This window comes from Bos mutus, chromosome 18, assembly GCF_027580195.1.
Source record: "Bos mutus isolate GX-2022 chromosome 18, NWIPB_WYAK_1.1, whole genome shotgun sequence".
Classification (NCBI taxonomy): domain Eukaryota; kingdom Metazoa; phylum Chordata; class Mammalia; order Artiodactyla; family Bovidae; genus Bos; species Bos mutus.
In genome coordinates, this window is record NC_091634.1 from 36,619,581 (window position 1) to 36,644,654 (window position 25,074).

The window sequence follows — 25,074 nt, forward strand, 5'->3', positions numbered from 1 at the left end:
GACTATTTCCACAGCTCCCCAGAAGGGAGCCACTCGCCCGTGGAGGCCTCTCTTCACTCCCAGTCAGATTGATTAATGCCGTCTTTCCCCTCCTCCCGTCTCTCCCCAGGTCTGTTGCTGTTCCTCCCACTTTTCCATAAGCAGAACAAGAACCAAATCAAACGTCTTAACGTGTGTAGAGAGATCACGTTCCGTGAGCAGACACAAAACGGTGGCGGGTTTGGCGAGCACGAACTAGACCAACCGAAGGGCAGCCCACCACCGTATATCAAACCTCACTTCCGAATGTAAAAGGTTCTCACGCCTTTGGCTTCCTGTTGACTTCCTCCTGACCCAGAAAGCATGGGAAATGTGAAGGGTATGCGAAATGGTTGTTGGTTACTGTTGCTCCCCTGCGCCCCTGGTTCGTCCTGTGGCCACCTGTTTTTCCAGCAGACCACGTTAACCAGCTGACCAGACTCCAGTGGGGGCATGGGGTGTATATGGCATGACGGGCGGTTACATATTATAATTTTAAAAGTATATATTATTGAATAAAAGGTTTTAAAAGAAACGTATGGTGAGTTTTCAGTGTGGAAAGGGCCATTAAATGAGACCCCATGGCCACAGAGGAACAGAGTGAGATAGAAGAGCGTTTGAGCCAGGTTCTAGCCAGAGGGAGGAGGGCAGTTTCCAGGACAGATGAGAAATGAAATAGGTATGTGAACCCATCTTGGTGATGGGGCACTGCAGGTGATTCCAGCAAGACTTGGCAAGCCAGGAAAGCGGGCCTTGCCTCGAACGCATTCATCTCCCTAGACCGCTCCTTCCAAAGCAGGTGAGTCACGCAGCCGTTCAGGTGGCAGGTAAACATTCTCTCTCATGAACTCAGGAAGCTGCCTTAATCCCTGCTTTGCTTTCCACTGCGCATGTTTCAGTATTCCATTCCATCCCCAAATCCTGTCCACCCTGGCCCCCTACTTCAGAAAAATCTGACCTCAGAGGCTGGTTCAGTTCATTGACCCAAGGTGGGGAAGGAGTCAGATCTTGGGTTCAGAGCATCCTGGGAGAAGAAGCAGCCCATCAAAGGTGAAAGAAAATGGAACAGGAGCTCCAGACATGTCTGTTCAGGGAGAAAATGAAACCACAGTCAAATTTGATGTGTATCTTTCACTTTTTTTCTATGCATTTACTAACACTTTGAAATTAAAATGGATTTTATCAGAAAGGTAGATTTTACCTTCTTTTTCTGCAACTTGTGCTTTCACTGTTAGCATGTATAGATCTACCTCATCCCTTTTCGTGGCTGTATATTATTCCATTGTGTAATGTACCATAGTTGAAGCAGTCCTTTATGGATAGACTCTTACCAATACTATTGCCAGTATTGCTGCAATGAACAAATTCACACAATATTTTTACACTGTATGTTTGTGAGATAAAATCTTAAAAAAAAAAAAGAATTACTGTGCCATTTCTTTTTCTTTTAGGAAGGGCATTGTTCAGAAAAAGCAGTCTCTGTTCCCTTCTCTCACTGGTGTAGGCTGGCATCATGATGCCTTAAGCTATGGAATTCTTGGGCTCTGTCAGGCCTGCCCAGGGCCTATGAACTTTCCAGAAACCTACTGGATATTTGAGACTTGAAGAAGGGGTGTTGGCTCTAATATAGAAAGTTGCAAAATAAAAATAAGTGTAACTAGATGTTACTCCAATCCTGTGAACTGAGAATTCAGTATTTTCTTTTAAAAATATTTTTTTCAGGAATTTTCTGGTGCGTCAGTGGTTTATACTCCAAACTTCCAATGCAGGGGGAGTGGGTTCAATCCCTGGGCAGGAAACTAAGATCCCACATGCCTTGCAGCACAACCAAGAAATAAAAATTTAAAACTGTTATTTTTCTCATGATAATTAATGATGAGTCACAGAATATCATGAAATAATCACATAATTTCAGAATCAAATTCTAAAGTTCTTTTCTCAAAAAATTACAAGGAAAAGTTATCTTAAATATGAAAAATGGCTGCCTTTTAATGTTTGAAATGCTATGGAGAAACCTTCAAAAGTAAGAATGCAGAGAGGTAGAAATGTTTTAAAATATTCCTGGCCAGAGGGGACTGGATGGTGGAATGCATGAGCAACTCTTTGCAGAATCTTCTGCAAACTTAATGAGCATCTCAAATGCATTGTTCTAAGTGAAGAAGCCAGTATCAAAAGGCTAGATGATTCTGTTTATATGACATTAAGGAAAAAGAAGCTTCTCTGGTGGCTTGGTGGTAAACAATCTGCCTGCAATGCAGGAGACGAGGGAGACGAAGATTTGATCCCTACGTTGGGAAGTTCCCCTGGAGGAGGGCATGGCAACCCACTCCAGTATTCTTGCCTGGAGAATCCTATGGACAGAGGAGCCTCGTGGGACACAACTGAAGCAACCTAGCACGCACGTAGGCACAGAAGCGGCAAAGCTGTTGGTATGGAGAACGGACCCACAGTTGCCAAGGGTTAAGGTTGGGGGTTGTGGGATTGGGGGGCTTGACTGCAAAGGGACAGATAGCATAAGGGAATTTGAGGGCGATGTATCCTAAACATGGTGATGGTTATATGACTTGGTCAAAACCACACCCAAAAGTGTACATTTTAGTGTATGTAAGTTTAAAAATAAGTTTTCAAAAATAACAAAAACGTGCAGAGTCCCAACACAGTCCCCTTTGAACTTCTGAGATTAGCAGGAGCTTCATCTGTCCAGCACTGGCTCTTTTACCAGTGTCTTCGGATATAACCACTGGAGCTAGGATTCAGCGGTCTGCCAGTTGAGCACCTGTCATTCAGGTGCTCTTCATCTTTGCTCCCAGCTAAGGGGTGACTCCAGGCACAACTTCTCATCTCATCACTATACCTCCCCGTTCCTGTCAGCAAGGAGGGGTGAAGAACAGACTGCCCTCCAGTGTGAGGCAAGTCCCTTGTGTGCTTTACTGGCCAGGTGCTTGGGGTTCTGGCCTCAGACTGACATGAATAGATGCTGTCCACTGGTTTTTCACAAGTAACTAGGGCTTTTGTGCACTAATAGGGATTTTTACAGTTCCAGGTGGGTTTTTTTTAATATCTTAGTTATTAAACTGTATGATTAAAAGTCTAATTTGTCTTGTGTCTTTACAAATCCTGTTATAACTACCGACTGCTTTGTTTTGTATGTAAATCTGAACATTTATTTTGGTTCATCTTTGATCGATGTTCAATTAATTCAAAACTTAATGGGATAAACCAGCAGTCCCCCCAATTTTTGGCACCAGGGACCGGTTTCATGGAAGACAATTTTTCCATGGACCGGGGGTGGGGGGTGGTTTCAGCATGATTCAAAAGCATTTTTTACACACTTTGTTTCTAATCTAATGCTACCACTGATCTGACAGGAGGTATCCGTACTGGTCCGAGGCCCAGAGGTTGGGGACTCCAGGGTTAAACTATACACGTTACCCACATACTTAATCTAGTTTCCTTAGACAGATTGAAAGTAAACCACATGTTTAATCTGTTTGATTTGCACAAACACTTCCCATAGTTTATATGAAAGACCTAAAATCTGCTGAAATCTTCCTAAGCATTCAAATACTAACATATCTAAGTCTAAACTCATAGATTTAATCAATCAAAATCTTTTGAACATTGTTTACAAACTTAATTAAACTTGCATAGCATTTTAAAATTATAATTACAGGTCTAGTTTCAAATTCCTTTAAGCATTTCAAATTAAATTCGAAGTACCAGATCCTCTAATCCTTTAAATGGGTTAACTATTTCAAATATCTTAAACAACAAAACATCACAATAATCAGAAATGTATTCCTCTGTTTGACATGTATTACTGACATTCTGTATTTGATCTACTTCCCATAATCTTGTATTTTGACACCTATGCCACCAAGGTGAGATATTCTGTCTAAACACAGGACTCTAATTCGTTCATGGCCAGAGATTCTGAGCTGGGCACAGAATTGGTTGCTGCTTCTGCAGTGGTTCTACCCTCCTGCTTGTATTGGGTTAGCCAAAAAGTTCATTTGGGGTTTTCCCATACAAGCTAATGTATGAAAAACGCGAACGAAATTTTTGGTCAATCCTATAGTAATAGTAATGGGATTCTCAAGACCACCTCGTATCTTTTCCCTCATGCAGTTACTTTACTTTTACATCCTCTGCATCTTTTAATGGCCTGATCAACCTCAGTTGAGCTTCTGCATACACTACTTAGATTGTAAGTACTACCTCATTAAATTCTGCTTTTTTTCATTTATTACTTTTTAAAACTGACTCATCCACCTTGCTCTAATCATAATCATTGAAGGAAGCAACATATCAAGATTTTTCATGTATTTAGTCCTTAGCTTTCTTGATGAAGAGAAAACAATCTTGAAGGAATAGAGTTGACCCTTGAACAACTTGGATTTGAACTACAGGGTTCACTTATATGTTGATTTTTTTCAATAATAAATACTACATGATCCACAGTTGGTTGGATCTGAGAATGCAGAACTGGTGATATGGAGGAAGCAGTCTATACAGAGGGACAATTATAAGTTACACACAGATTTCTGAGGAGTGAATTGGTGACCTTAACTGTGCTCTTCAAGGGTTGACTGTATAGTGTTTAATGCATGTTTCTGTGAGAGAGATAGGTGATTTTAGGTTAAATTTGTTCTACATTACTTTGAAAAGAAGGCAACGTCAGAGTTAACCATTTAGCACTAATCCATTCATTCATTCATTGTGTGTCTGTCATGCTGGTACTGTGGTAGGTGAGGGGATACGTGCCCAGAAGACACAGTCTGCCCCCAGAAGGAGCTTGCCGAAATCAAGTCTACAATAGGAGCAAACCCTCTCATTTATGTCCACCATATCTTTGATCAAATCATCAAATCATCTTAGCCAAGGCCATGATCATAGTAAACTTTGAACCCCCACATAAGGAAAAACTGAACACAGTTTTCACATGGATACTCACTGAGAACGAGTAGTTAAGAGAAGCAAGCACTTTCATTTTCTCCATCAGCTTGCTTGATTGATCTTGTTGGGTCCCTTCCAAGGCCCTGGCAGGGGCCTTAGAAATTATTCAAGTAGTTCATATGATTTTGTAAAATCTGCAAAGGTAAGCAGAAGATTTGAGTCTCATCAAAGCTGGATCAAAACAGAATTTCCTTCCCATCAGAAATAAAGTCAATAATGCAGGGTATATAGTTAAACATACCACATGTTTTTTCTCCTTTTTAAACTTACAAAAAAATAAGACTCATGCAAAATAGAACTGATCAATCCCTCTGTTTGGAGGGCACAAATAAGGAGCAGTACTACTAGTACAAACAGCAGCACATATGTGGGTAAAGTTGCATGCTTTATGAATCCATCAGTCATGATTCAATTCAGTTCAGTTCAGTCGCTCAGTCGTGTCTGACTCTTTGCAACCCCATGAATCGCAGCACTCCAGGCCTCCCTGTCCATCACCAACTCCCGGAGTTCACTCAGACTCACATCCATTGAGTCAGTGATGCCATCCAGCCATCTCATCCTCTGTCCTCCCCTTCTCCTCCTGCCCCCAATCCCTCCCAGCATCAGAGTTTTTTCCAATGAGTCAACTCTTCGCATGAGGTGGCCAAAGTACTGGAGTTTCAGCTTCAACATCAGTCCTTCCAATGAACACCCAGAACTGATCTCCTTTAGGATGGACTGGTTGGATTTCCTTGCAGTCCAAGGGACTCTCAAGAGTCTTCTCCAACACCACAGTTCAAAAGCATCAATTCTTCGGCACTCAGCCTTCTTCACAGTCCAACTCTCACATCCATACATGACCACAGGAAAAACCATAGCCTTGACTAGACGAACCTTTGTTGGCAAAGTAATGTTTCTGCTTTTCAATACACTATCTAGGTTGGTCATAACTTTCCTTCCAAGGAGTAAGCATCTTTTAATTTCATGGCTGCAATCACCATCTGCAGTGATTTTGGAGCCCAAAAAAATAAAGTCTGACAGTGTTTCCACTGTTTCCCCATCTATTTGCCATGAAGTGATGGGACCAGATGCCATGATCTTCGTTTTCTGAATGTTGAGCTTTAAGCCAACTTTTTCACTCTCCACTTTCACTTTCATCAAGAGGCTTTTTAGTTCCTCTTCACTTTCTGCCATAAGGGTGGTATCATCTGCATATCTGAGGTTATTGATATTTCTCCCGGCAATCTTGATTCCAGCTTGTGTTCATTCTAAGAAACACCTGGAGTAACAGGCAAATTTGGCCTTGGAATACAGAGTGAAGCAGGGCAAAGACTAATAGAGTTTTGCCAAGAAAATGCACTGGTCATAGCAAACACCCTCTTCCAACAACACAAGAGAAGACTTTATACATGGACATCCCCACATGGTCAACACCTAAATCAGATTGATTATATTCTTTGCAGCCAAAGATGGAGAAGCTCTATACAGTCAGCAAAAACAAGACCAGGAGCTGACTGCGGCTCAGATCATGAACTCCTTATTACCAAATTCAGACTTAAATTGAAGAAAGTAGGGAAAACCACTAGACCATTCAGGTATGACCTAAATCAAATCCCTTATGATTATACAGTGGAAGTGAGAAATAGATTTAAGGGCCTAGATCTGATAGAGTGAGTGCCTGATGAACTATGGAATGAGGTTCATGACATTGTACAGGAGACAGGGATCAAGACCATCCCCATGGAAAAGAAATGCAAAATATCAAAATGGCTGTCTGGGGAGGCCTTACAAATAGCTGTGAAAAGAAGCGAAGCGAAAAGCAAAGGAGAAAAGGAAAGATATAAGCATCTGAATGCAGAGTTCCAAAGAATAGCAAGAAGAGATAAGAAAGCCTTCCTCAGCAATCAATGCAAAGAAGTCAGTCATGATTAAGAAGACTCAAATATCCTATTCTCTTAATTACAAAATGATATTACAAAACTGCCTTAAATAGAAGTGGTCAGTGTATGCATGCTGTCACTTTAGTCATGTCTGACTCTTTGCGACCCTATAGATTGTAGCCTGCCAGCGTCCTCTGTCCATGGGATACTCCAGGCAAGAATCCTTCTCCAAGGGATCTTCCTGATCCAGACAACTAACTCAAGTCTCCTATGGCTCCTGCATTGCAAGATTCTTCACCCCTGAGCCACCGGGGAAGCCTGATCACAGTAGGCACCACAAAACTTGGATGCCCCACCTGGTGAGTTCTGAAGACTTTAAATATAGAACAGGATTTGGACTTTACCCAGGGTCGGAGAAGGCAATGGCACCCCACTCCAGTACTCTTGCTTGGAAAATCCCATGGACGGAGGAGCCTGATGGGCTGCAGTCCATGGGATCCGAAGAGTCAGACACAACTGAGCAACTTCATTTTCACTTTTCACTCTCATACATTGGAGAAGGAAATGGCAACCCACTCCAGTGTTCTTGCCTGGAGAATGCCAGGGACAGAAGAGCCTGGTAGGCTGCCATCTCTGGGGTCGCACAGAGTTGGACACGACTGAAGCCACTTAGCAGCAGCAACAAGTTAACAGGAGATGAGAATGTTGTAGGCTGACTGATATGGAGCCTGGAAGGAAGGCTGGAAACAGAGGGACTAGAAGTTCATACACTAGAGGCTGAGTGAATGATGGTTTCCAACATTTGATGTTTCTTCCACACTTGAAATATCATAGTTTATGTCTTTTAAAAACGGTTCTAAGAATTGATTAAAAAAACAAACAACTGTTGATTCAACTCAACCAACTTTATTTTAATTGCATTAATGTCTGCATTTAAAGTTCAGACCTTCTTGTTTCTAATCACGTATTTAAGGCGGTAACTTTTCCTCAAGGATTGCTTTGACTTCATTCCGCGGGTTATGCTGCATATTCATAGCGACCCGGTCAATAATTAAAGCAATGATGCCTATAAGGCGTTTAGCACACTTACTGCGTAATACTGGTTAGCTGCTTTAACCTTATCCTGTACTCGGCCAACAGGCAATTATTTGTTAGTCTCAGGACTCCAGGTCCTGCCTTTCCCCACTTTTTTTCCGCTTCTAACTCCTCCTAGCCCCTAGTGGGCGGAACCTGGCCTTCACGCTCTTAGACTCCATCCCCTCCAGGTTCCCTTGACACCACGCAGGTGCAAACCCATTCTGTTATCCTGTCTCCTTCCGCTTTCTAAAAGCGGCTCTGGGACAACGATGGGAAAATAGTCCCTCGGCAAGGGCGTTCTTTTCCCAAGGAGGCGGCACTAGGGCGGGGCTTAAGAGCGAAAGGAACAGGAAGTCCGTAATCCCCGTGGCGGGATTGGGCTCTGCGCTCTGAGGGGGCGGGCTCAGGTGAGCGGAGGGATTCATCTCTGGCGGCGGGAGGCCCGCCGCCTCCATTTAAGGAGGGGAGTGCGGTGCAGGCGGCAGTTGCTGTGGTTTTCTGTGTTGGGGTGGTTTTGTTTTCTTGGGAGCGTAGCTTCACGGACTTAGCGTCCCGCGTCCAAGTCCAGGTGTCTGTGGCCGCCGATCTGGACGTCAGGGGCTCAGCTTCCCTTCTTCGGACCAGCCAGCCCCCTGTTTTGCCTTTGCCAATTGGTGCCCATATTTAGGTCGGCTTTGGCGAGGCTGAGAAGGCCGCCGGCAAGATGTTCAAAAACACGTTCCAGAGCGGCTTCCTCTCCATCCTCTACAGCATCGGCAGCAAACCCCTGCAGATCTGGGACAAAAAGGTCAGGGACTGAGGGCGGCGGCGGGGCGAGGTCTCGGGGCTGGGTCTGGGGTGGCAGGTAGTTGTGACGAGCTGGGGCCTGGGGGAGGCCTGGCGATCTCTGCTGTGCCCTGGCCCCAGCCTGGGGTGATTGAGGCGCGAGGTGAGGGCATAGTGTAAGCAGCGGAGGTGCATGTGGGGTGGGCGTGGCTGGAGTTTAAGTGTCCTACGGCCGTGGTGTGGACCAGTGTCTCTCGCCGCAGACTTGACGGACATGCGGTTCTTTAGCTTCGATTTCCCCACTTATATGGTGGGGTTGGTAGTACCCATCTAACAGTGTGAAAAGCGTCAAGTCACATGAGGTTGCTTTGGGAAAGTGCAGATGAAAGAAACTGCTGTTCACTGATTTCACAAGTATTTACTGATATCCTGTGTTGTGCCAGGCTCTGTGCTGGGCACTGGACACAGAGCCATTGTCCCAGGCTCCCTTATAGAGGCACAGCCAGAACTCGGTTATGTTTGGGTTTCATTCATTTGCTCCCTTCCTCTCACTGATCCCAACGGAGCCGGAATTCAGTGGTCTTTGGCACCTGCTCCACACTCACTGTGACTTGGGGTCTGTGCTGTGCCTTCAGTGACTGATCTCCATCAGGAAAATTGTAAAATGGTGACAAGTCTTGTCTAGGTTAACGTGCTCAAAGCCAAGTACAAGCCTCATCGTCTTTATTCAGGCATCCACTGGGTGATGCTTCCACTGACTCCAGAGGATGGTGACCCTGTCCACATTCTAGAGATGTTGATTAGGGGGCATGTGTGCCTAGCAATCTATGAGTTGGTTCTCACTTAACTACTGTGCTATTTCCTTTCTTATGCAAATTCTCAGTTTTCTGTACTTTTTTTAAAATAAAAGTTAATATAAAGCACTCTTACCATGGAAGACAGGTGACTTAGTACTGCACTCCTCCAAGGAAAATGGAGAGAGGTGGTATGTTGAATGCTGTTTTTATAGAGAAGGATGTGGGATCATCTAAATAAGCAGTTTACTGGCAATGAGGCCAACAATCTTGGATTTCATCTCAGAACAAGTCCTTGTTTTTGTCTTCCCACATCCACAGATGAAGGTTTTTCGGCCACAGAGAGACTGAGAACACAGACAGCCTTCTTTCTGCCTGTTGCTGCTACGGAATTCTTTATTCTGAGAGCAGCTTTTGGGGTGGTGTATTCACAGTGTCATTTTTATAAGACAGTTGAAAGATCTGAATGTAACGAGTTTGGCCTTATGCATGTGTGAGAAATCTGACCAGCTTCTCTTCTTTCACAGGGATTCTGTCCCCAAACTACATCTAATGCTGGGAATTGCTTTTTACACAAAAAAGCGGTTCCTTAGTTGCTTTCCTACATTACTGAGTTTGTCAGTTCCATGGTTTTGTTCACATTGGATTAAAAAACCTTGTAAACTCTGAAATTGCACCTCTACAAAGAGAGCTCAAAATGAGTGTACCTGGGAACTTTGTAAGCATGATGGCTTCTCAGCTGTTGTGGTGGTGGTTATTTAGTCGCTAAGTCGTGTCTGACTCTTTGCAACCCCATGGATTTTATAGGCAAGGATACTGGAGTGGCTTGCTTTTTCCTTCTCCAGGGGATCTTCCGGACCCAGGGATTGAACCCATGTCCCTTTCATTGGCAGGTGGATTCCTTACCACTGAGCCACCTGGCTTGCCTTAATTGTGGACTGTCCAAAGTCTGGAGAGAGTGGATTGTGTGCCAGTTGAAACAAAAGTGTCAGTAGGAGACAATTGAAATAGAGAATGGGACTTGATGTAGGAGAAGAGGTTTTCAGAGCAGGTCAAAGAACTTAAGTCCAATTCCAGTGTTAGAAAGGCTATTAAGAGTTCTATTAAGTGAAACTTCTATCAGAGTTGCCTTTTAACCCTTCTGGGCTTGATCTTTTGTGGTATGTTTTATTTTTCAAATGCAGTTTTTTGACTAGTCAACATGTTTACATACAGAATATAAAAGCAGAGTAACCATAGTGCACTGTGTCCCTTAACAACGCCACTAGAGGTCAGATGGTACCTTAATGACATAAACGTGTGTGAAAATATTGTTAGATCAACTGGCAGGGCTATGTGGAGTAAATTAAGCAGACATTTTGGCAAAGAAAACCTTTAGAGGAATTCTCATTTTAAGAGACATTCTTGTAATAGGGAGTTAAATGTTTCTACTCTTTTTATTTAGATTGAAAAAGTGTTTATCTGTAAATTTTTCCCCTTGGGACAAGGGAAGGAAAGGAAGGAAAAAAGGGGAAGTTTGGGGCCAGATCCATAGGCCTTGGTATATGTATATGTGTGCCTTTTCTCAGCTATATTACGAAGTCCTCAGACAGTGTTGGGAATCCAGTCCAGAAGGGGAAACGCTGGGAATTGATATACTTAACAAGGATTTATTGAGCAACAGCTAAGTGAGGCATTGTGTAGATTTGGAAAGATAGAGTTAGAGAAGACATTTTCCCCACTCCCATGATTCTGAATAAGGCAGAGTTATAATAAAGAAAGGAAGGATAGTCCACACTTACCTAGAAATGACCCTGCCTCCTGCCAGTAGGTGCATTTTGGCTATAACTGCCTGTTTTTAGTTATTACATATTTTGATTTCACAAAACTTTACTATTCTCCTTCCTGAATTTATAGAGAGAGTTTCTGTCATTTGTTTATAGTGAAAAACAGTCTTGGAAAAATTAGGTTTAGTTTCTGTTTAGGCTCTGTGTCTTGTGAATGTGAGAAGTGAATGCCATAGTCATACTCATTTTGTGGGTGTGGCTACATTTACAATATCTGCGTTTATCTGACACACTGAAGTTAGCCCTTCCCCCATGTCATCCTTCAGCTCTCAGCTTAAACATTATTTCAGTGGGAACTTCAGTTATGTCTCGGGTGTGCTCCTGTGGTGTTCTGTATCACACCGTATGGCAGTTGCCTATTTACTGTATATCTTCCGCTAGACTACAGGTTCCTTAAGGGGAAGACTAGTATCTCACCTGGAAACCCCAGTGCTGGGTGTTGTCGGACACCTTGAATTTGTGTCCTGGCTCTGACGTAATGTCCTGTGCTGTGTAACCTTGAACAATACTTCACTCAGTTCTCTCATCTTGTAATAACGCCACCTGCTTCTCCTGGTTATGATGATTAAATGAAGAGGTATATAAATGCTTAGCAACAGTTAGGGCATACAGTATTAAATAAAGCAGGGAACTGAGGCATTTGCTCAAGAGTAAAGGAATAGTTTATAACTGAGCCCAATATTCAGATGCCTAGAACAGGAAGTCCAGTAAATTCAGACTTCTGAAATTAGGATAATTTAGTCATTGTGCCATGGCTTTCCCAGTCCAAAACCTTAACATGGCTCTCAGGACACATAGCCTGTGGGCTGGTACTTGCTTAACTAGCTCTCCAGGCTCACCTCCCCATCTAGCAGTGACTTCCTACTGAGCTGAAAGAAGCCTCTCAGCTTCAGGCTTTTGCACTTGCCGGCCCCTCTGCTGGGACCCACTTCTTCTTTTCCGCCTTTATTAGTCTTAGGTCACAGCTCAAAGGCATTTCCTCAGGTTAGGTTAATTTATATCCACTTCCATTTCCTTTTCATCAAACTTGAAATTAGTTTCTCAGGATCTATATTCCTGGCTGAATGGTAAGCTTCCTGATAGAGACCTTTGTAGTTTTTCAAACCAAGAATTTAGGAGAAATTAGGGGCTTTCCCGGTGGCTCAGCAGTAAAGAACTCACCTGCAATGCAGGAGACAAAGGTTTGATCCCTGAGTTGGGAAGATCCCCTGGAGGAGGGCGTGGCAGCCCACTCCAGTATTCTTGCATGGAAAATCCCACTGACAGGGACAAAGGAGCCTGGGGGACTGCAGTCCCTGGGGTTGCAGAGTCAGACACTCCTGAAGTGACCGAGCACACACACACTGATGGCTTAGGGGGTAAAGAATCCACCTGCAATGCAGGAGACACAGGTTCAATCCCTGGGTCGGGAAGATCACCTGGAGGAGCAAATGGCAACCCACTCCAGTGTTCTTGCCTGAAAAATCCCACGGACAAAGGAACCTGGTGGGCTACAATCCAAAAAGTCACAAAGAGTCAGACAGGACTGAGTGACTAAACACAAACACATATCAGGGATTTCTTAACAATCCCTTAACTTCTGGGATCAGCAAATACTACATTATTAAAGGGCTCTTTATGTTTAATGTAAACATTACTTTTGATTTGTAAAGAAAATACCAGGAGATTCCATTCCCACTTAGACCGGTGTAAAACATATAACTTTTAGGCTTTACCAGCAATATCCTTAAAGTCTGCTACATGAGATTGATAATTCATAATAAACGTCTCTATCTTTCTTTCCTCTCATCTTGTCTTTTTCTCAGCTGCTGCTGATCCTCCACATTCCCAGAGGATTAGAACCATAGTTTTTGTGGTTGTTGCTGGAAGATATTAGATTCCCATTCAGTTCCTAATTTTAAAAATGAATGAAGGCTCTTTGCAGAAAAAAAAGTCCCCACACCCTAGTTTTTAATTAGCAAACCGTGTTAGCACACGTTAAATTAATGCAGTTTCCAATAGTAGACTTGAGAGCGTTTGGACATGAAAGTAGTAGCACTTTTTTTTTTTTTTTTTTCAGACTATCCCTGAGTCAGTCTGAGGATGTTCTTCATTATTCCAAGTGATAGCTTTTACTGTAATTGGGCAAAGGCCTGGGTTTTACACTTGCCCTTCCAAGGCATTGTTAGGAAGGGACTGGTTATGGTACACAGAATCATCTTTACTTTAAAAGGCTGCTTGTAAATGCAGAGTCGCCTGTCTGCTGTTTGGTTAGTCCCTGTTAAGTGCCGCAAAGGGAGAGAAGCCTTTGACCCGCTGGCGCCTGCAAGGCCCAGGCCTTGAGACCGCTATGCCCAGCTCTCCCCACAGAGGTCTCCCTCTGCCTGTTTTCTGACTTAGAGCCCAGCCCCTAGCTCAGGGTGGAAACTTTGCCGCTGAAATGGACAGCTCTAAAGGCTTAATGTAAATTGGAACATGTGTCATTAAGACTAGGATGCCAGATGGCCCAAGGGCTCAGCTGTCTGCCACGATAAGTGGGTGGGGCCAGAGGAGAGAAAAGTGGGAGTAGGGAGTGGATACAGCTCCTGTTATTTTTAAAGCAGCATTGGACAGCCTCCTCCCCATCCCAGTAGTATTTTCCCCGCCTCAGCGTGACCCTCCTCCCTGGGGCTTACTTTGGGAAAGAAAAAAAATCAGTGTTCTTTATTAGTTGCCCCAGCAACCATGGAAAGCCTGGGAGAGTGATTGCAAAAAAGGGCTTGAAGGCTCCCTTTTGCTGTCTGCAGAGGCTGAGACCCATTCTGATGGCTAATTGCTAGTAGCCTGGGGTTCTGAAGCTTCTAAAGTACCTCCAGCTCATGGGTAGGGGTGGGAGTGGGGGTAGGAGGAGAGGTGTTCATGAAATTAAAAAATGTAAGATTGGCTTTATTTTTTATTATTATTATTTTGGAGGAATGAAACACTCATAAGTCACACTGCAGGAACCTGTCATGAAATAAAAAGAATTAGCAAGTCAGAGGGCTTTCCCAATGGCTCAGTGGTAAAGAATCCACCGGCAATGCAGGAGATGCAGGTCGGATCCCTGGGTCAGGAAGATCCCCTGGAGGAGGTAATGGCAACCCACTCCAGTGTTCTTGCCTGGAGAATCCCATGGACAGAGGAGCCTCGTGGGCTATGGGTCCATGGGGTCGCAAAGAGTCTGACATGGCTGCAGCTACTGAGCACACACTCACAGCAATTCAGAAACAAAAGATACTTTCTAATTTAGATGAAGGAAGTAAAATAAAACCTACTTTCACCACGAGCAATAAATGCCGCCTCTTGCGTTTTATCTTCTTTTCACAGCGAGGCCTGCCTAGTGGCCTCTGAACTGGAAGGAGGTAAGGAAAGGAAGTTGATACTTTCTGAGGCCACGTATCTTATTATCCATGTTTGTCAGAAGCTGGACTGAGGAGGGGGTTGCTTCCTGGAAGACCTTGACAAGCTAAGGCAGTGACAGGCAGATTGCCAGGGAGGTTGGGAGGCCTTGCCCCAAATTGACCACCTCTCTTTCTCCTTTGATCCTAGTTTGAGAGCCTAGAGAAAGGTTTTGGGAGGTTTCCTACTCTTTAACTGCTCATATCTCTGGTTAATTGCACCCATCCCCACTCCACTCTTTTCTTCCAGTGAATTTGTATCTATAGTGCTTAAAACTTAATGAAGAAGAAAAATCATAATTCACTGAGAAATTAATTCAATTTGATTTTAAAGCTCTGGCAGCTTCTGATATGACCGTACCTGTGCTTTTCTTCTTTGAGGATTGAACTTTGCTCTTGGGCATAGCTCTATTTAGACTCTTCTCACCACTGGGCAGGTTAAAACTCTAGAGAAACTGGTGGGTATTCCTTCAAAAAAAAACTGCCTTTTCTCCTCTGGGTTTTTGAGTTTTTATGGGCTGCATTAACTAATTTTGTAAGAATTAAGTTTGTGAGTGTGGATGTTGATGTGAAAGAAATTTCTCTTAAGAAGCTCTGACAGTCCAGCTTTAACTTGCCTCTGGGCCAGAAGTCTGTAAGAATACACAAAGTCTGTTTTGGCTTTTAGTCTGTTGGCTTCTGCTTGCAGTATAAGGCATTGTTTTCTTCTATAAAGACCTGAGTGGTCACATTTACTGGAGTGAAGTCGTATGCTGTAAACTTTGAGATGGGCAGAAGGCAAGTTTCCTAACATTTCCTCCCTGTGTAATCTGGCAGAATTTTCTGAAGTTGAGGGAGGCTTCCTGTCCACTGTGATCTGAGAGACCATCCAGGATGTAAGATCTGAGGTCACGCTGCTTCTTTTTTCTTTTAATTTGGCTGTGCCAGGTCTTGTTTGCAACACCAGGGACCTTTCATTGTGGCATTCGAACTCTTGGTTGGGAGTTCACATGTGGGATCTAGTTCCCTGATAAGGGATCGAACCCAGGCAGCCTGCATTGGGAGTTCCACTCCTAACCACTGGACCACAGAGGTGGTGGTCCAGTGTGACCAGGAGGTCACACTTTTAAACAATGTTGGATAAATTGCAATGTGTTGCCTTTTAGCAATAGTAGTTTCTGGACCCTGATTGCTTAATTCTTTGTTTTTACCCATCTGTTTGGTTTGTTGCATTCTGTACCTTTTTAAGAAAGAATGAAGTTACTCTTCAGAGAATAATTAGTGGTGTGTTATAAAATTAGTGGGGTACTGTCAGTTCTTATCAATATGACTACATCATATTATATGGAAGAATTTCTGGATGAATTCCTCCTTTACCAGCGAGTCAGCCTGATTTTCCACAGCAGCTGTGGGCTAGCAAATAGAGGAGGAATATTGCCACTTTGGGAGCATTTATGTGGGGAATGAGGTGGGCAGTGTTGGCATGGGCTACACAGATCCAAGCCTTTGTGCTCTTAATCTCCTCTGGAAAGAGGCCCGGAATTCAAAGCAGGAGGGCACTGGATGTTGCCAGCTTTGATTGAGCTTCAATGTGGTGTCTGTGACTTGAGAATCCAGAAATGCTGCCTTGGCAGAGACCTGGGGCCCATGCACCCAGCATTCTGTTTCTGACAATGGGTCCTGAAGGGTGATTTGTGGGAAGGCATTCTTGATGCTGGCAACTGCACTGTCTTTGCGATATACCCTGGGATCTCTGGCCTCCCATAATAGTCCATGGTGGATATGTCATCCAGGAATTTTTTAAAAACCCTCCTTGAATCTCTTCAGATGTGCCAACTCTTAGCGTGACAAATTCCAGAAGTCAGCAAATATTTGAATGCTTAGTTGATGCCTAGCAGAGTACTGAGCATTGTAGAACATACAGTGTTTCATGCTCTATCCTTACCGTTGTGCTTATACTTTTTGGAGGCGACAAAATTCAGTTACATCTTGCAGAAAAAGATGGGCAGTAATACCCAATGTCACCTGGGGAATACCAAGCACACCACAAGTGGATCAAATTCACAGTAAACAAGCTCACAGAGGCTGAGGTCTCAAGACAGAATGCCATGTTACCAGTAATCCATGTTGAACAGTGTAACTGTCAGAGTCAGTACGGTATTCTCTCCCTATACGCAAGTCTGATGGCGAGCCACGTGATAATCACTGACTGTGACGGCGCAGGCAGCCGCTTTCCCTCTACCCATTAAGAGACCATGTGCTCACCTTTCCGGTGCATGCAGTTCTAACCCTGCTTGATCTTTTTCATGTGTTAGTTAATACTTTGAGCCTGAAGAGGCAGCCCCATCTCAGAAGTGCCTCCGTGTGCCTCTGTTCTGTCCATCTACAGTGCTTGAATGTAATACTTGAAGATAATTGTGCTTTCCTAAATAATTTTTGAGAGGAGGAGTCCATACTGCATATTGATTCCTCTCCATCATATACCCCTACATATGCCACAAACAGTGCAAAACAACGCAGGGTGAGGTGCTGAATCACGTAGTCTGGGCTGCATGAGCCAGAGAAGCAAATCAGAGAGAAGAGAGGTCAGTGTAGGCTGACAGTACTAAAGAAGGCGTCTGTGTGTGGCTCAGATGGGACTTGAGGTCATACTTGAAAAAGTAGAAACTTAGGGAAAAGAAGATATGGAAGCGTGAAGTCAGAGTAAACCTCGGGGAATAATATGTTCACTTTTGGGTTGCCAGCCTCCCTGTCAGTGACACTCAGCATTTGACCTTTCTGGCCAAAGAACCATCTGTGTGAGGCAGTATCGGGCAGTGGAAAGCCTGGCTGTTACTCCTGCCTTCCTTACTTAGGGCTTGTCATCTGCACTCCCTGCCTCTCAGTGTCCACATCTGTCAAGTGGAAACAACACCAATGACCTTGTGATTTTTTTTTCCACATTTATTTGTTTGTTTAATCTTTTGGCTGCACTGGGTCCTTACTGCTGCTTTCGGGCTTTCTGTGGTTGCAGCGAGCGGGAGCTAGTCCGTGCAGTGGACGGGCTTCCCATTGTGGTGACTTCTCTTGTTGTCGAGCACAGGCTCTAGGTGCATGGACTTCAGTAGGTGCAGCACAGCACGTGGGCTCAGTTGTTGCAGCTTCCGGGCTGTAGAGCCACAGGCTCATAGTTGCAGCTCATGGGCTCAGTTGCTCCACATCACGTGGAATCTTCCAGACCAAGGATCAAACCGGTGTGTCCCCTGCATTGGCAGGCAGAGTCATATACCAGGGAAGTCTGACCTTATGATTTTTGTTGTCGGTCTTATTAGGACTGAGATTGCTGTTGTTGTTAGGAATGTTCCTAGTGCTTAGCAGACACTTGGTAAACATTAGCTACATTGAAATTGAATTGATTTCTTTGGGAAGAAATTGGTCCTGATTTATAGATGGCCCAGCTATCTGCAGTTCCTGTGGTGGGTGATTGGGCCCTATCTAGAGGTAATTGCATGGCTTATTTACATAGAAGCTTCAACATATCATGTCACAAACTTCTGTGTTAATGCCTCTTGGACTACTGTAGTTTTCTTTAAATAGTTGCATTCAGCCTTCGAAATCTTAACAAAATTTTTGCCAAATATTTCAGTACTCACCAGTTTAATTTTCTCCCTTGTAGGTACGAAATGGCCACATCAAAAGAATCACTGATAATGACATCCAGTCCCTGGTGCTAGAGATTGAAGGAACAAATGTCAGGTAGGTTGCCAGCCTGTTCTCCCAGAGACATTGTATTCCCAGAGGCAGCACATCACAGAGGCTGATAGCGGGGACTGCAGAGCGAGACTGTCCAGTGTGAATCCCGCTCTGCTGCTTAGGGCTCACCCTGGGCAAGTCACTTTATCCCTCAGGCTTCAGTTTCCTCATCTGTAAAATAGGAATAAGAACAATACATCTTCCTTAGAGAATTATTGTGAAGATTAAATAAGTGAATATATATAAAACCTGCTTAGCACATAGTAAGGGCTATGTAAGTCTTAGTTATTAATATTTAACCCCAGTGTTTTTGGGGGGAGGTTGAGGGTGTTACCAGAATCACCCAGTGGGTGGTCAGTGTAGTTTTCAGTGTTACAGTGGTCTTGGTTTTGGTTTTCTTTCACTTAATAGTTTCTTAGAACAGAATTAAATCTTTTCTCACTGGAAGAACTTCATCCGATCTGCTGGCCTGGCTTTCGCTTTTCAGATACTTTCTTCTTGGTATCTAGCGCTGTGTTAAGCTTTTGTTTCAGAGTCTGGCACTTTTTTTAGAAGCATTAGCTTAACTTAAGGGTTAAGGGATCTTTGGATCTTTTAGATCTGCTTTCCAGCTTACCGTATTGGGCTGTTACTGCTTTGCCTATCACAAAGGAAGAGGCTGGTGGTGTGTTTATTGGTGTTTCCTCTTTCTACAGCACCACGTATATCACATGTCCTGCAGACCCAAAGAAAACACTGGGAATTAAACTTCCCTTCCTTGTCATGATCATCAAAAACCTGAAGAAATATTTTACCTTTGAAGTACAGGTAAGCATATGCATGTGAATCTGTACACTCTCGACTATACCAGAGAGGTGGCTGGTCAATTTATGGGAAAAAAGTAACCGTAGGAAAGTATCTTTATCCTTTTGAATGTATTCTTTTCTGCCTCTGCTGTACACTTGATTCTGCCATTATTATTATGACATAATTTCAGTATTAGTAATCTGAGTTTCATGCCAAGTTTTAAAAGAAGCAGTAAAGCATCCAGAAAATCTAATCAATAGTTCAAAGATTTCAAAGCTTGAGGATTGGAAGAGTATCTATCTGGGAAGTTACTATTTAATATCAGGCTGGCTATTGTTGGTCTCTAGTCTAGCATTTTTAATTTTTCAAAGGGAAGAATGTTTATGGAATCATGCTATGGTCTGAGGGCCTGATGCATGTGTCATATGTCATAAGCAGCTGATGTCGTCCTGGCAACAGACAAGATAAACTCACTATTTCCGGGCCATCTGCATCCAGTGTGACCCATGTGGGTCTGTTTATTCTCCCTTGGGTCTCAGCCTTGGGAAACCAGGCTGTGGGAGTTTCAGGTCCTGGTCTTACCAAGGTTGTTTGCTCCAAGATGGAATTACTGTGATTCTTCCTCTCCATATTTCGTAGGTACTAGATGATAAGAACGTGCGTCGGCGGTTTCGGGCAAGCAACTACCAGAGCACCACCCGGGTCAAGCCCTTCATCTGTACCATGCCCATGCGGCTGGATGACGGCTGGAACCAGATTCAGTTCAACCTGTCAGACTTCACTCGGCGGGCCTATGGCACAAATTACATTGAGACCCTCAGGGTGCAGGTACTGGCTCCTTTTCAAGAGGGAGCCCCAGATGGGAGAGGGGGCTGCACTCTGTTTGCTCCGAGCTTGTGACCTAGGTGGCAGAACTCTGTGGCTTTCTGGCTAGAGTTCCCAAGTCACCGTCCAGGGGGCTTTAACCTCAGAGGCTCAGGACCTGTTCAGGCATCGGCTCAGCAATAGTAGGGAGTGTGGGGGTGATGTAGTCACTAAGTTGTGTCCAGCTCTTGCAACCCTATGGACTGCAGCCCACCAAGCTGCTCTGTCCACGGGATTCTCCAGGCAAGAGTACTAGAATGGGTTGTCATGCCCTCCTTCAGGGGATTTTCCTGACCCAGAGATCCAACCCACACCTGCATTGCAGGCGAATTCTTTACCGCTGAGCCACCAGGGAAGCCTCATGGTGGAGAATACAACAAGCAACTTCTCCCTCTTGTCAGAATCTCCGCCTAAGCCAAGCTGAGGAGATGCCAAAGAGATGACGCTTGTGACAGCACCATGCAGGGTGAGGGGGCTGGAGGAGAGTCAGGAAAAAAAGGAAGACAGTCATTATTTGCCTCTTACTTTAAGAGACTTATTTTAAGTCTTGCATCCACAGATCCATGCAAACTGTCGCATCCGACGGGTTTACTTCTCAGACAGACTCTATTCAGAAGACGAACTGCCAGCAGAGTTCAAACTGTATCTCCCAGTTCAGAACAAGGCAAAGGTGAGCCGGCTTTCCTCAGAGGAAGGCCAGATAGTGAGTTGGAGAAACTGTGTCCCCGGAAAGGGCTCCGTTCTACAAGGTCAGGTGCAGACCCTCTCTCTGTTGACATGGAGTATGGAGGGCCTTTACATCAGAAGATCTTAGGCCTGCTACCAGCAGGGAGTCAGGAATAATCCCATGAGCTGCTGCCTCACCTCCGTGAAGTGACCCTGCCCCTTTGGGGGCATCCTGCTTCTTCCTGCTCCCAGGCCTTCCCTGAAGAATATCTTCCATCTGAACCTCTTCATCAGCCCCAATTGTTATCAGCCGACCCCTCCCCTCTGGCACAATGACGGGCGCTTCTGGGCCTGCCCACTGCTGACACGTATGCACTGCCCCGTGGGCCAGCATCCCCTTGAGTGTCCCTAGGGGTAGGGGGTCGCTGCCATTGACCATCTATTTTCTAATAACTTAAACTGATGCATTTGTTCTTTTTTTTTTTTTCTTTTCCCTTCAGCAATAACTGGAACGCAGCTCAAGGGATAGACCCTGGATATGACTCTTGGTTTAAAAAGGAAACTATCTGGAGGACAATGCAAAAAAACAGATATTTGTATTAGTTCACTGTGCTGTGATTCTTTTACCTACTGTTTGGCATCCCTCGTCGTGGACGCCAGTGACTATGCCATGCGTTGTAAGTACAGTGGGGGATAAGCCGTCCTTTGATACGTGAATGCTGGAGTGTATCTCACTGCCTGCCTTGATGTGTGGGGAGAGAGATTTACCACGAATTTACAGAATTAAAGATGGTCCTGTAAGGCAGTTTCAGACCGATATTTCTTCCTACGGTTTGTTCTTTCTTTTATATGTTATCTAAATATATGTATATGCCGTGTAGTGCTCATAATCTGGAAATGAATAAAATGTTATATTCTTGGTTTGTAAATTTGTTCTTGGTTTGTGTGTTGGTTTTTTTTTAATTGGTGACATTTCTCTTTCTTTATGGTATGAAAATAGAACTCTTTGTGAAGAACATCCCATACATTCATGTGGTGAAGTAGCTTGCAGTAAGCACTGAAAGAACAGGACATCTATAGATGCTGATTTGGAACAACTCCCAAGATAAACTAAATGGGAAGAAACATGAATAGCATATCACCTAGAATCATCTTATTCTGGGGGAGCGGTTCTCAAGTGGAGCTTTAGACAAAACGGCATATATGCCAGATTGCTCTTAAACCCCCTGGGAAGGTGTCACGTTGAAGCCTCACTTGCCCTTGTGTGACCATCAGCACGTCCAGTGTTCCTCAGCATTGGAACGGATCACCGCCTCCTTGTTTGAGCTCCAGATGAAGTACTTGCCTTGAGTTTAGGAACCTAGAAGAAAAGTGTTTTAAAAAACCACTGGACTCACTTGAAAGAACTGACATCTTAACACCACTCTCCCAGCTCCCAGTTACTCTAGGGCATGTGCCTGGGGCTAGTGAAATGACCCTGCCACAGACAGCTGAGTTTACAAAAGTTGACCCCTTAACACAACTCTACCGTATGGAATATTTCTGGAGGGAAAACAGTTTGGGGGCGGAGAAGAGCCTATGTAACTACACCTGCAAGATCTCACAGGATGCATAAGAACTGTGCAGTGATTACTACTGGAGAGAATGGTGCTTTTGCTTATATACTTTTTTGTGTGTTCAATACTATAAAAAACATTTTCTTTGAGGTTGTATTTAGTAATAACATTTCAAAGTCAAAAAACAACAAAAGGCCACCCTGGATATCGTGCTCTCACCGACCTTCCCCCGGATTTGGCTTCATCCCACAGGATAAGACTGGAATTGTGGGCATTTTTACTTTGATTAGAAGTTAAAAAAAAAAAAAAACACACAGGGCTGAATTGGTCACTACCGTGGCTGCCTCCTGAGAAGTTAAGTGGCAAGGAGCCCTGTTGTCCCACATCCTTACTCTGCACCGTGCACTCTGGGTAAGCGTGGCTGAGACTGAGGATGTGGAGGCCTGGAGGGGAGGGTGCCTTGCTGCTGCCTCAGACACTCACTGAGTTCTTGTTTCTTATGGTTGTCGGGGGCCTGACACTGAGGTAGGCTCAGCCAAGATGACTTTGCCTTCCTCATCTGCTAACCAAATGGAGCCACCTTCGCCACGGTCACTCTCCTTGGAGAGTCACCACGGCTCTGTCACAGAGCACCCGTTGGCCCAGGTGACAGCCTGCTCTCTCAGGGCCACCCCCAGTCACATCTGAACATTGACTCTGCTTCTCCATCCTTAAACACCCAAGGGTTCCCGTGCTTAGACTCCGTGTGTCTGTCCTGAGCCTTCTGGGTTACAGAGGAATCCTCAGAAATGGGTGGGGGTGGGGCACTCTGGGACGTCAACAGAGTTTCTTGTCTCTGGCCGCTGTGTGGTGAAATCTCCCCTCCAATCTGGAGTCTATTGTGGGATGAAAGCTGCTTTTGTGGAGGCGAGAAAACCCAGTCAACTTCTCATCTCTCTCCGGTGCCGGGACATCGGCGGAGCGCTCCTGGAAGTCCGGAGAAACACAGTAACGCACTCTCCTCCACACAGAGCCCCTTTCTCCCCCAGGCCCTTGTCAGACTAAGTACGGGGATTACCTCACCACCCTCTTCAGGGTGGAAGGCGGCAGCTGTTGACTTCACAGATGCTTCACATATCCATCCAAGAGGAAGTGAGGGGGTGTGGAGGGTGATGGGATGTATTATCTAAGCTGGACCCCGGCCAACGTGAACTGTGGCACCAGCGACGGCCCCTGCCCCTCCAGTCTCCAGCTCCCTAGGAAGATGACGACAGCTAATTATGGGGCCAAGGGAAGGAGGAAGGAAGGGACAGGCTGCAGGGCCCAGAGGCCTCCTGCACGGAGCCGGGGCCAGAGTGACCTTAGATTGAGGAAACTGGAGCAGGCAGGGTCACGTTAGCTGGCTCCTTGGAAGCCATGGTGTGTGTTTTAGAAGGAGTTCCCTCCCAAATAGGAGTGTTGGTTAATTGGTGTGAACTTGAATGGACAGCCACGCAGTTGTTCCCAACAGGGCCCATCTAGGGGGACAGCCTACCTGCTACGGTAACCCTTATTTGCTACCAGCATGTTCACTGCTTCCCCACAGCCAGCCCAGTAAGACTGACGGTGCTGGTCCAGCCGCCTCCTGGGGCATTTCTCAAGGAGGCAACTATGCCAGAGAACAGCCCCCCAAGCTGATTTCCTTAGCTCCTCGGCAGCCTTAGCCAAAATCAAGTGTCAGGAATTCACTGGAGAAGATGTTGGAGCTCTTCCTGTCTAGCCCTCTCTTCCCACATTTTGCTGATGAGGACACTGTAACCTAGAGAGCGTCGGGCTGAGCGACTCTTATGGTGGCAGGCGTGGAACACGGACACAGAACCCTCGTGGGAGTCATATGCCATCCTTGTCCTCCTGTGCGCTGGCATTCCCCTGCTTCCTCCGTGGCTGGCTGTCCTCTTTGTAGAGGCGTTGATGGGGCAGATAATGCCTTTGTCGGGGGATATCCTAGAGGTCCAGTGGCTAAGACTCCAAGCTTCCAATGCAGGGGACCCGGGTTGAAACGCATGTCAGGGGACTAGATCCCACATGCTGCAACTAAGAGTTTGTAAGCCATCGCTAAAAGATCCTGCCCACTGCAACTAAGACCCGGTGCAGTCAAAGAAAAAAAAATACTGTAAAAACAAACAAAGATAATGTCTGCCTGGGAGGCTGGGCCAGGCTAGAGCTGGCTGCTCAGGAAGACTAGACTCAGCTCTGCCTCTGCGGTGAGGGTTCGCCTGGGGTGTTCCTTCATGGTTGCACTTTAGCTGAACTTCAGGGCCTGAGGCTGAGGATAGAAAGCTGTGGGGCAAAGGTTTGTGTTTAATGGATTGTAAAAGTAGCATAGGCTCCTGCAAAATTCAAACAGTACACAGAATATGGAGTAAGATAAAGTCACCGTTCCCATTCCTTAACTGAAAGTATTTGAATGGACCAGAATGACTTTTAACTACTTTACATGTATTTGTTTTACTGAATTATCACGACACTGAAATAGAAACTATTATTCTTATTTTACTGATGAGAAAACCAAGGCCCAGAGATTACTGTGTCCAAGCTCACACAGTGGTGGTAGAAGCAGGTTTCAACTCATGCATCTGTGCTGGGCTCTTAAATCACTTGACTTCTTTAACTTGCTGTTTCCTCCTAAGAATAGCCTTATGATAAAACACATGAAACTTACCTAAGAGCTGGGTGGGGCGAGGTGTTCACCTATGAACAATAGATTAGATCTCTTGTGTTAACTTCACCCAAGGGAATACTATGCAGCCATGAAAAGGGACAAATTCCAGCTAGGTGCAACA

The 25,074-nt window shown here is 44.9% G+C and overlaps 2 protein-coding genes across 4 annotated transcripts in view; both read left to right on the plus strand.

The window, feature by feature from the left end:
- CSNK2A2 (casein kinase 2 alpha 2) overlaps positions 1-570 on the plus strand; it is a 35,274-nt gene extending 34,704 nt beyond the window's left edge. Inside the window, exon 12 of one of the 3 annotated variants that reach the window (XM_070388344.1) lies at positions 110-570. The gene's annotated coding sequence lies outside the window, so the exon portion shown is untranslated. The remainder of the gene's footprint in view (positions 1-109) is intronic. The other 2 variants (XM_070388342.1, XM_070388345.1) reach the window with 2 other exon arrangements.
- A 7,785-nt stretch (positions 571-8,355) lies between these two features.
- Positions 8,356-21,646, plus strand: CFAP20 (cilia and flagella associated protein 20). The gene is made up of 6 exons (XM_005899900.3): positions 8,356-8,697; positions 18,325-18,404; positions 19,097-19,208; positions 19,827-20,015; positions 20,611-20,721; positions 21,218-21,646. Exons 1-6 carry the CDS (start codon positions 8,614-8,616, stop codon positions 21,221-21,223), a joined length of 582 nt encoding a protein of 193 aa, XP_005899962.1. The 5' UTR covers positions 8,356-8,613; the 3' UTR covers positions 21,224-21,646.
- The last annotated feature ends 3,428 nt before the right edge of the window (positions 21,647-25,074 follow it).

Coding starts and splice junctions, on each gene's coding strand:
- CFAP20 (XM_005899900.3), top strand. CDS start 8,614: ATGTTCAAAAACACGTTCCAGAGCGGCTTCCTCTCCATCCTCTACAGC. Junction 18,405..19,096: donor ATTGAAGGAACAAATGTCAG/GTAGGTTGCCAG, acceptor CTCTTTCTACAG/CACCACGTATATCACATGTC. Junction 20,016..20,610: donor TTGAGACCCTCAGGGTGCAG/GTACTGGCTCCT, acceptor TTGCATCCACAG/ATCCATGCAAACTGTCGCAT.